The sequence below is a fragment of the Dicentrarchus labrax genome, unplaced genomic scaffold (assembly GCF_905237075.1).
Source record: "Dicentrarchus labrax unplaced genomic scaffold, dlabrax2021, whole genome shotgun sequence".
NCBI lineage: Eukaryota > Metazoa > Chordata > Actinopteri > Moronidae > Dicentrarchus > Dicentrarchus labrax.
This window is the reverse complement of record NW_026136714.1, coordinates 21360159-21372748: the sequence shown is the minus strand read 5'-3', so window position 1 is coordinate 21372748 and position 12590 is coordinate 21360159. Positions and strand designations below refer to the sequence as shown.

The 12590-nt window shown below is 40.1% G+C and overlaps 1 protein-coding gene across 6 annotated transcripts in view; it reads right to left on the bottom strand.

The window, feature by feature from the left end:
• ralgds (ral guanine nucleotide dissociation stimulator) overlaps window positions 1-12590 on the bottom strand; it is a 54113-nt gene that overhangs the window by 16500 nt on the left and 25023 nt on the right. For all 6 annotated transcript variants that reach the window (XM_051421826.1, XM_051421821.1, XM_051421823.1 and 3 more), the window contains exon 2: window positions 27-331. In XM_051421826.1, coding sequence (XP_051277786.1) covers window positions 27-331 — 305 coding nt within the window. The remainder of the gene's footprint in view (window positions 1-26; window positions 332-12590) is intronic.

Here is a 12590-nt window from a genome sequence, read left to right as displayed (position 1 = left end):
AGTTGTGTCATCTACCATTACTGTACCTGTTGAGCAGGAGATCCAGCACCTGCTTAGTGGTGGCGAAGGAGCGGTAGGTGCAGAGGAAGATGGTGACGTAGGTGGAGTCTTTACCCCTGAACGCCGACACCATGTACTCCACCAGCCTCTCCAGCGTGCCGGCCTTGATGGTCCGCACCTTGCAGGTCTCGTAGAGGCTCAGGGCAGAGTCCGTCTCCACGCCCAGCCATCGTTGCCCCTTACTGGCCGACTGGTGAAGCTGCACCTTCCTCAGCGTGATGGTGAAGATGGCGTCCTCCTCTGCCTCCTCGCCGATCTCCTGCGTCGAGCTCTACGAGACAGGAGAAGGAAAATAAGACATTTTAGTTCAACCAACGACCTCAGTTTTAGACTTTTCTTTGACACCAAGTACTTAGTTACAGTAGCGGTTACATGCTTAAATTTTGTGCTACGAGTCATGGTTGACTTTCATGCTGGAACAAGCTCTTCAAATATCTGCTCTGAGCAGATTAGAAGGAGTTGAAGACAGAGAAAAGATGCCATCGTTACCATGCGGAACATCGGGTTAAAAATGTCTGACATCTCATTTCGGGATGAAACCCTTTAATTATGACCATCTGTGAGACCCGGCTCTCTTCTTTTTTGGTCTGTCTCTCTGTGAGTCATACTTTGTGAATCATGTGCGTGGCCGTGCACAAACAAACAATAGCTTGTTACTAAACAGAGCTTACTGGATAACTGGCACTACAATACAAGCTGCAGCCTGTATATACCCAACAGGGAATTAACACAAGCCGCTTGTTGCATGAATGAGAGCTCTGTAGGCTGTTGCATGTCACCGTCACAGCATTTTGTTGTTGTTTTCTCCTGAAACTTGAAAAACAAAAAAATGCAACATGCCACAAAAGAACAGCGTGATGTTGACAGATAGTTTCATTCATCATCACGGCGATCAACAACAGCCACGCATCTAACCCACATTAGCACTGCTGAATGTTACCCAACAGAAACTAATCAATGGATTACCAAACTAAACTCCACTTTAAAGCCAGCTGGTTAGCCAAATAAGCTGAGTAACTTCTGACATCTTACGAGTAAAACCAGATCTTTGTTTATGGATATTAATTAGTGCTGTCAAACGATTAAAATGTTTAATCGCGATTAATCGCATTATGTCATAGTTAACTCACAATTAATCACACATTTTTATCTATTCTAAATGTCCCTTGATTTCTTTTTGTCCCATTATTTTTTTCTCATTTTAATGCTCTTATCAACATGGAAAAGTGGATCGGCTTGCTTTGTGCAAATGTTGTTTTTATTGAAAGGTCATCCATTGTCGCCTGGCTTTGACGAGGAGGGGAGAATTCGCATCAGCTGTGTGCTTCGCCATCAAGTGGTATTTCAGACTGGACGTGCTGCGATGATAGCTCAGTTCACAACGACAAAACACACAGATCACTTTGGTCTTGTCAATGGAACCATTTGGCAACTTTTTAAAAGTAAACTTTCCATTCAGAATATTATTGGCATCCATTTCGGCCAAAAACAATGTTAATCTCGCGCTACAAAAATTGACGCCGTTAAGATGGGTTTGCGTTAACGCCGTCAATAACGCATTTAACGGACAGCACTAATATTAATAGACTTTTATTGTTTGTGAAACAACATTTCTAGGTCTATAAAGTGGCTGGGAAATGAATAATAAAAAACAGGTGAAAATAAAATTGTAAGCTACAGCCCTAATTTCATTATCATTCGAGTATGAATGAGTATCAGAAAAATGTCTACTTTTTGAAATAGAAATTTCTGCATTTCTGAAATCTGCACAAAACATTGACTAAACACTGAAAACAGACAGCATTAGTGGTCTGTGAACACCAGACTGAAACCAGTGCCAGTATCGACTGGGAAGAGGTCAAAGTCATCGATACTGCAATATTGATTTTAAAGGCCTGAGTCGGTACCATACTGTGTTTTCAGTACTATTTTCAGTAGTATTATAATGAAGGTATGAACATATACCAAAAGGTTTGAATATGTTAATTATTCTGAGACAAATTTGTCTTTGCTGACTATATAAAATAAAACAGACTTCACTTTTTCACATTAAAACTGAATTTGTCATCTTTTCATTTGAATTTAGAGAGGGGAAACAGTAGTATTGAAGCTAAAGTTTAATCATTAAAAAATACTCCAACAGTGTATTTCTTACATTTCTAAAATAGAGAACTTCTTATCTAAGTTAATACTCTAAAACCTAATACTACTAATAGCTATAAGCCTAATAGTTAATACTCTAAAGGACTTAAGCCGCCTGCTATCACTAAAGAATTTCAAAATCCCATTGCAGTTTTATGCAAACATTTGTACAACTCAGTAGCACAACTAAATGTGACAGTTTATCACACAACAGCATGAGCCTCCATCAGCAGTCACTGCTGAAAGATAAACCTTGACAGTCTGAGCACTGAGGCTGTTGAACACATCTAACCTAAATAGCAGAGCTACAGTGGCATGAATCATTAAAGCCGAGGCCTCGATGGAGGAATGGTATGTAATCTGGCATGCCACAATCATCCGTCACGGACGGCCCCTTGTAGTGCATCCTGGGAGCATTAGTCATCAGAGTCCATTTCCAAGGCTCAGTGTGACTCCCTGCTTCACAGCCTGCTTTTTTTGGTCAAGATCTGTTTGGTTACATCTCAGTCAACACTAAGTCCCTCTGTTGTGTCAGTGTTACCATGGAGACAAGCTCAAATGAGGATGGCTGTGAATCTGGAAAACCAGTGTAATGAGTGATACAGTACCTTCAAGCACTTCATCTGTTCTTACATTTCAGTTTCATGTTTTGGACACGATTAAAGATGTGGATTTAAAACTGAGTACTGAGACAAAGAATGTCACAAGGTTTATGATCTATCAGTAAAGACAGCAAGAACACTGGACAAAGTCAACAAAATGATATCAACAACATAACACCAAGAAAAACACACACGCAGGGCATGTTAAAAGATTAGTGTCAGTCCTCCAACAAGAGAATAAGATCATCTTCTCATAATAATAATGAACAGAAGAAGGCTAGTGCTGTTCTACATACTTGAAAAGTGATAACAACTTAAACACACACACAAAAAAAGCAAGCTTTCCCACTATGATCAGAACAATGAAGATTCAAGCTCACACAGAACTTGAACTTCAGTAACCCCAGCATAGACCCTTAACCGAGTGTGTTACAGAGGGAGGGTGAATGGCGGGAGAGGAGACAAACCCCTGGACTGTTGTAAATCCTGTACAGTATAATGGCTGAGGCACAGCTGCAACGGAGGGCCCTGACAGCAGGAGAGGTGCTTATCAGCCAAGCCACAGGGGCCGCGCTGCTATCACTTCAAGCTCTGAAAAATGCAGCACTCAAGGGCAGCGCCTCGTTCCATCCACCGAGTCAGTTCCCACCATAATGCTCCTATTCATCCCTGTTACAGCGAGGACGAGCGTTGCCATGATAACCAAACTCTGCCTACTACTTGAACAAAACACAGAACGATCAATACTTTAAATAGAAGGGTTCGGTGTCACTTCAAAAGGGCTGAAACACTTCAATAGAAAGGATGGAACAGATAATAGCTGAGATTAGCGGAGGCTTTTGAAATCTAAAACATTAAAATATCCAAAATACGGAAAGTCGAGACAAGCGGAAACATCTAAAGACCAAAACTTAAAGACTAATAGGTTGCCAAGAGACCACTTCAAATAAAAAAGGGCTTAAGCTTTAGTTGTTAAATTGGTCTTAAATTTGAAGAACGCAATTTACACTTGCAGCTGGTGATGAGGGACTCTTCTCTCAGAGTCTTTCTAAAGGTTTGTTTGGTCCACCTCTCCATTTGGATTAAATGTCTTGAGAATGAACTGTGTTCCTTGTGAGTGAATAAGATAAAACCTCTCTGGGCACTTCACTCAGATACCTTGGGTTCTACAAATGTGGAAAGATCTTTACAATTCAATCAGGGTTGCAGTATTTTAGCACACAGCAAGTGTCAGACTCCACCAGCTAAACAAGCCACACCGTCTTGAACTGGGTCCCAGTGCGACTACAATTTCTGACAGTCGATGAGAAACTCTAAGTGTAAATAAGAGGGAATTCCCACTGAAATGTGGACAGGAAGCTACCCCACTGTCTTCCTTTTTAAATATAGGTTTGTCTCACATTCCTTCAGCCTGACTCAGTGCTTAGTCAACCGGAGCGGCACCATTATGGTTACAAACAAACTGGAAGTGGCTACTAAAGATAGGCAGCTTTCTCAGCACCCTAGTTCAACAAATAGGATACTTTGGAAATAAATACTTATATACGTAGCGGACCAAACAATAAAAGAAAACGCAGCTTAACGTAGTTGTATTTGCCTTTTTAATTGCTCACAGAAGAATTCTGCTTCATTGGAATTCAGTGACTCCACCGTCATGTAACCCTAACCCTAGTTCTGTGATCTCTCGTCATTCCTGAAACTTAATTAATTCATTTGCATTAAGAGAATTTTACTCCCACCAAGATCTGCTTTTTAGAGGCCTGTTATCTAATGCGATGTAACTGTGAGACTCTTCTCTGTCTTTTTTTTCTTCTTCTTTTGTGCTCACATTTGTACTCACGTTTTCCTTTCCGATCAGCCATAACATTTTGAGCACTGACAGGTGAAGTGAATAACACTGATTATCTGGTTATCATGGCACCTGTCAGTGAGTGGGATGTATTAGGCAGCAAGTGAACATTTTGTCCTCAAGTTGATGTGTTAGAAGCAGGAAAAAGGAGGATTTGAGCGATTTTGACGAGGGCCAAATTGTGATGGCTAGACGAATGGGTCAGAGCATCTCCCTCGAACTATCATAACACACAGTGCATCACAGTCTGTTGGTATGGGGCTGCATAACATTATGATCACCAGGACGCCCAGGTGGTCATAATGTTGTGGCTAATCAGTGTAAATACATGGGAAGAATAGTAACGTTGAATGCAATGTAAAACTATAAATGTATCTCATTAAACTCTGATATTAATATTCTGTCAGGAGTTTTTTGTCTCCTCGTTTGAGTTTGAATAATATCAGAAATGGGAAATCTCCAGCAGGGTACACAGAAATGTCTGGCATCCAGAGTCAGCCTCCTCCACACTCGCTCCAACACTTATCAGATCTGCATTCACCTACACCATCCTGACCATGAATGACCATGAGTGTACATGAGGGCTGGAAGAATGTGAGGCGAATAAAAGTGTCAGCAAAGAGTGATGAGGCACAGAAAGGGAAATAGGTTTTCAGAAAGAGGAAAAGGGAAAACCAAGTCACATGAGCCTTAGTGGTGAATGATGATGATTTAGATATAAACCGTACATGTAACATGGTGGTTTTTTTGCTTTTACCACACTTACATGTCTAAAACTGCCAACATCTCACTTTCTTTGCATCTTTATGTGAGATAAATTGTTAGAAGACATTACAAGACTTAATTCTACATTCAAAAAGACATGGCAATTTTATCCCTAAACATCTGTTGCAGTAAACAACAATTGTCTGATTCAGCTTCTTTAAACTAATCCTGATAGAAATTCATTAGTATTGGTTGTAATAATAATTAAAACAACTAAATACCCACAGTGATTAAATAATGTGTCAAATAAGGTATAAAACAGATATAAATTGGGCATACAGGGACACATCCATGTTCCATTTCATGCAGTGCTCGTACTCAAAACATGCCCCAGCGTCCAACTGGAGAAACAGTAGCTCGCTTCAGGATTTCCTGAATCTGTTCTGCGGTTTCTGGCATTTACTCATATGTTCACTACATGTAAGTAAAATGTATCTACATATCCTTTAAGACTAACAAAACAGTAAAACCTTAATCGACATTCGTATTAGGGCTGCAACTGGTCGATAAAGTTAATGATTTGGTCCGTAAAACATTAAGAAATTGTGAAAAAAATGAAATTTACAGTGTCTTCAATTTGCTTATTTTGTCTGACCAACAAACCAAAATCTAATAATAACTCACTTAGCTGTAATATATGACAAAGGTTTGAGAAGCTTAAGCCAGACAATGTTTGTCAATTTGTCTCTTAAAAAGACTGAAACGATTAACTGAATAATTTCTATCACTTATAATTACACTGTATTTCCCAAGTAAATAGTTGAGATCTGAGAGTGCAGCGATGTCGCTGACCTGTCAAGAAACACGAGCAGACAGGTTGTAAGAAGCCAGTACTTAATTCAGATGATTTAAATCGATTTATTTGGAACGCAGACAAAACCTCTCTAATAATTCCTCACAACACAGGAAAACTGTGTGCAACCATCAACCCAGTGACTAATGGACAACCCCCAACCTGTGATGGATGTTTACAATGAACAGTTCGAGCAATCATTTTACTCTTCGTCTTTTCTTTCAAATAAGTTTGGCTTTGGTGTTTCTTGTTCCCAGATGTCAGACATGAACTTGATCAATACAAAGTTATTAACACTGATAGGAATGGTGGCTAAAACTACACCTAGGTTTTAATAAATGGGAACGATCCGTTATGGAAATTAAACATTTCAGGGAGTGACATTCAGATGTCAACAGTTCACAAACGTCCGGCCTCACCCTCAGTCTTAATAACAGGCTGAACTATTGGCTGACCTGCTCATTAGTTCAGAAACACAATCATGACTCTTCATCCAGAAATCTAAAAATGTTTATCTTGCATAACAAACCTCTCATCTCGATATCTGACGGTGTACAGTCTGTATAAACACGCCCACCTGGCACAGGAACACATTAAAACAAACACACAGGGACAAAAGTAAACCCTCATTCAGAGCCAAATCCCCTCAAGGCCAAACAGCACTCTGGGAGCTTGTTTGGGGGTGTCTGCCAAATTATGACTCTCATCAACAGAAAACACACCTGCCTCAATAGCAACGGTACCATATGATCCTTAGAAAGCCCCCCCCCCTCTAAATGTAGATAATCAGGGAAAGTCCCAGTGGAAATAGAAAACCTGCCCTCAAAACAGTCAACACCTAAACAAAGCCAACAATAGCATGCAGCTATTACGACCCTGTAGCACAAGCCAGTGACTTCCCCTCGCTAACAATGACCGCTGAAAGCCAGTGAGATCATTTGGATGTGGGGCAAGAAAGAGAGGAGGAGAGCGGGTGCAACCCAATGTTCAGAAAACTCTTCAGTGGCGTAAATATCGAGGCGGTGTGCCCTCGCCAAGCAGAGACCGTTTGTTCCCTGAAATCCTCACCTAATGAGAGCCAGTGAAATGGCTAAATGTTATCCTACTTCTTCAAATGGATTGACTCAAATCTAATTCACAAACACAGGGAAACCCCACTGACAGCACGCTCTGTTTAGGAGTATACAAAAAATTACACTTCATGGTGTCGCTAGAGGAAAAGTCCAACATTGCCTTACCTGAAGCTACGCTGCTAGCATGGATAACGAGTAATCCAAATCTATTGGGAAAATAATTAACTCTAGAGAAGTTAGCTAAAATGTAAAAAAATATTATAAATAAAGGACAAAAATGCCAATTAATCAGCGCCTATATGATAGAAATGATCTATTTATATTTCTGTAAAAGGGTACACTGATGAGTCCCTATTCTTATTCTCACTGAACAAACATACATAAAACACAGAATACCACTCTACCCTGCCCAGATGCAGGGAAAGCAGCGCTGCCCTGGCTCATTTAAATAGTTCTGGATACTTTCTCCTTCAACGGGTCTATTTTTGCCTTTGTTTGTTTCTCTTCCAGCAAAAAAGAAAAAAGAAAAAAAAGATTTGAACATGAACAAATTCTCTTGTAAATTAAGTTGACAGATGAGCCGTGGGCTAAAGCACAACTGATTAGATTTTGGAAAAGACCCCAATCCACATTTCCTGCCATCAGTTAATTATTTTTATTTCGCTGTAACTTCTGATATACTCCAAATCTTCCGGGCTTGTGTACAGTTTTAAGAAATCAATGTTAATTCCAAGTGACAGGAGTGACAGAGGTTTTATTTCTTCCAAGTGCCTTCTAAGTTATTTGTACTTTTTGTATTTGTTTCACCCACACAGTTTTTGTGTTCTCTCCTTATTTAACTTTCTGGCACATGAACTAAACCTTTATTTAACTTGTGGCCAAATACTTGTCTGTCTGTGTGAGTGTTTCCTAAATGATTACAGAACTGTTGTGACAGGTATTAGTAATACATGCCAGCAGATAAACTGGCTTTGTCAGCCATTATCAATCACTAACATGCATGTACAGAGTTTCTTTCAATGGAGCCTGGTGAGGACTCTGGCAGTGACCTCGTCCCAGTTTCTTTTATTTTCACCTTTTCTTGCCTGAACTGTTGTACATTGCTGCTGGGCTTCAGATGACACTGTTCACGTACGCAACTGGTTTCCTTGAAATTGCAGCTTCTGCAGTATAAGTATTTATAATTTTATAACACTGTAAATAAAATATTTGTAGGATTGTTTTTAAGAAATTGACAAAACAATATCAACTCAAGTTCAATTTACCGGCTTGTTCAAGAGCTTTGGACCGCGTAGATGTTCGAAATCATAGAAAGTCCAGAACTAGACAAGATCAATCATGTCTTTAAAACACAAACCTTAAAAAACATCCCAGAGACAGTGTAGTAAAGACCTCCATACCCTGCACACAGGAACCAGATAATCCTGCTGAAACAAATCAAATCCCTGCAGAAGCTTTTCTCCTGCTCTGTCCTTCCTTCCACTACCCGACTCAATAAAGAAAAATAATAAGAACCTTGTTTTCAACACATTAGAAAGGCAAACAAGGGCTGAGTGCTTGAACTTTGTGATGTACTTTCTCATTTGTGTGAGCAAAGGTTTGTACCTGTGTTTTGTTGCTCCCAGCAGTTTTTGGTTTTTAAATATTTTGCCTTTTTTTTCTTCTATAATTTACTATCCAATATGGACTAAAAGTGAGTCAAATACTGTACATGTAAGAAAATGTCACATTTGTTTTCTTTAGTCTAGCCAGCTGCTTCGCTTTCTTTCCATAGACATCACAGAAGGTTGCCAGGTTTGGGACCATAATGCCTGTACAGAGACAAAACACCAAAGCCTGAGCTCACAGGTATCTGGCAGCCAGTGCTGCAGCGGGAGACGCTGGACAGAAGCGCTGGGTGGCTGGATACACTGTTGCTTGTCAAGATAGAGTTGCAGCACATAACTCCCCCTAAAATAAAACTAAACCATTTTGTTTCTGTACAGATTAAACAAATGAGATACAATGTTTCTCCCTACTTGAAGTCTTGATGCAAAGATAGGCTGATCCCATCTTGGCTCCAGCTCCGTATGTAACACACAAACTGAAACCGATATCAATCTTCTCATTTAATCCAAAAATGCTGAAATATTCCTTTAATAATGTAAGATTTATAAACCCTGACAGATTCAGATTTGAGGTTCATGCAGGCTGCATATCTCTGAATCTGATTTTATCCCACATTTTAACTCAGTCCAGATGGGGAATTCAAAAAAGCAACTCCATGCAGCTTGTTACTGTTCAGGCTGATTAGAAACCCTCAGATTCCTGTCACATGCAGGGGAAAAACACTTTGATTTGGGAGCTCTGATTAGAAGCGTCTCTATAAATACACTTTAGTTAATATGTTTTTCAAAGTTTCCTTATGTAAGACCAGCCCAGGTAATGCGACTACACCAGACAGTGAGTGCAGAATCAGACGATTTAAGTATTTTTCCAGGCGTCGGGCCTTCACATTCCAGCCGCTGTCTGTTTTTGTCGTTCTGTCTGCCACTGAGATCCAGAGCTCGGCTTCTCCACTTTCCTCAAGATGAACCGTGGAAACAAAAGCGTCTCTGTGCCGACTCGGACGGTCTTGCTCCTGTTTCTCACCGCGACACTCAGCCAAAACGTCCGTATGTGCTTCAATTAAAAGCCCAAAATTAAATTAGAGCTCGTCATAGCTCACCTCGGCTCACTCACGCTGTAGCCCAGTGCGTCCCTACATGACGTCTCCTTCTCCACATGTCTCTCAGATCTGTTTTGGAGGATGTTTTATAAGCAGTGTAAATGGCAGAAGGCTCATTAAAGTCACATTTTCTCACTGCATATCTGGGTCACATGCATTAAATACCTACAAGAGCAACGGAACAACAAAGAAACCCTAAGGCAGTATTGTGTACTATCCTTATTATATCATTAATCTGGGACTGCTTGTAAGCTTGGCTGAGTCACTGTCAGCACTGAGGACAACAATATAAAGCTGTTTTTAGATCACTCACAAAAGCTCAGTGTCTCTGCTTTGACTGTCAGTTCATGATTGTACTGAGTATTGATTACCTACTACAACTGAGCTGAAGACTTCCAAGCCAAAGTCGCGGTTAAGTATGAAGGTGAGACAACATCAAGTTGTTGTTGTTCAGTTGTTCAGACTCAGCTGTCCAACAGTCCTAGACTGATGTTGTCCTCTGCTACCAATACAAACTGATTACTGACAGTTTGAAGGACTTACTGTTTAAGGCCCCTTGAGACAGCCTCAATGAGCAGCAGTCTATTCTTTGTTTAGCAGTGTTTTAAATTGGTTTGGCCTCTAATCCTGCTGGTTTGCTTCTGGACTACAGCATGTGGAGAGCTCTCAGAACTCTATTTTTAGCTTGAATGCACTGTTGTATACTGTTTGACTGCAGCTTTTTACATCTGTGTCGGCGTGGTTTACTTGGCTCCCAAGAAAATACAGTGGGACTACACGGTTACATGAATTCAAACAAAACATATTAAAAGAAGGCTTAAAAACATGATATTCAAACAGCTGAGTAACACACTGTTACCCACTGCTCGCTCTTTCCCATCGCACCAAACTGCACATATAATTTGTCAGTTTAAGACTGCAGACGGCAACCAAACAGTTCAGGACCCAATGTTGTGATAATTGAACCATATCAACGGTTTCTGATTGAATCAAAACTCTATCCAGAAAAAATGTGCCTGAACAGTTAAGTATACACTCCCAAAAGAGATTAATTGAGTACAGCTATGACTATTTTATTTAGGCTTTTACAGCTGATTACGTTTATACTACATCTAACATTTGAAAACAGCATCTTTGTAACATGAAAGATAAATATGGTTTTATTCCTCAAAGTAAAATACTGAAAACGTTTTGTTTTGGTATTGTACAGCTGAAATGATAAGCCAGTTACTTGATTAGTTGGTCAATTTTTTGATAATTAAGTAATTTTCCTAACAAAAAGTATTTCATGGTGCCAGCCTGTCAATTTGAAGAACCAAATTTAATCAACAAACAGTGAAAGAAAAATGAACTGGGGCAGCACAGCATCATTGTTCTGTTGGAAGACTAACACAGCAGTAAATTGATCTGTAAGCAAACCGCCATTTCAAAGCCATCTGATCCCCTTAGCTATATGATATAATACGTACAGACTCTACTCTGATGCTGGCTACATGGAGCCGGAGTGATCAACGAATGATCCAACTCACCTCCCCCTCCCCCACACCCAGAACCCCTTATACTGTTACAGAACCACAACATCGAATAAGGTTCACCTCTGCCTCTGAACTGAGTCGAAGAAAGGCAGCGATTGTGGAGGAAACCCCTCGGCCTCGGCAGGAGGGGGATTACACGTTAGGTAATTGTGTTAGAGGAGAGGATTAGATTAGAGCAGAGAGAAGAAGCAGAGCAGGTTAGCTGGAGACGAGAGACAACGGGTACCTCTCTGAGCTCAGGACATGCAAAGGGAACCGTTCTTAATAACGGGCTTGTGATATCAGTCTGGGTCTGACTGATGACCAACAGACCAGAGAATCCAAAAATTAAAAAAGAACATGTTATCCCGCCTAAGTGAATAGAAAGCAGAGACCAGATCGTTTCCATGTGGTATCTGTTACGATGTCGTCCTTGTCCAATCCCAGGCCTTATATAAGACCGATAAATATGATTACTCATCCTCGCTCCTTATCTGATCAAATGTACGGGATATAAGGAGTGTAGTGCTGGAGAATGTTCCACTTAATCCATAGAGAAAGGACATTTTTACAGATAACAGCAAAACTATCTTTGGGTCATGGGTTAAAGAGGAAATAAATAAGTGGGGGTTATGGATATGAAATTAGCTGAATTTGATGAGAATGGATGTAAAAAGAAAATACACTGCCAAAAAAGCATTAGGGGTAAAACGAGGTTTTTCTACCAAGGGTTGGTCTGCCCACCACTTTGATCCAGACTAAAAAAGAACTACTGGATGGAAAGTCATGAAATATTGAACACACATTCATGCTCCCCTCAGGATGAATATGCAATCACTTCGGTAATCAGGTCAGAATTATAATTTACAATACTTTGGTGTATGACCACTGCAAGACTAATAACATTCCCATCAGCCTAAGCTGTACTTTGTGTTTAGCGGCAATTAACAAATCAGCTAATTGACAAACAAGGATAACAGGCTAAACTAAGATGGGGAACATGGTGAACATTGTACATGCTTAACATCAGCATGTTAGTATTATCATTGTGAGCATGTTAGCATACTGATGTTAGCATGAAATAT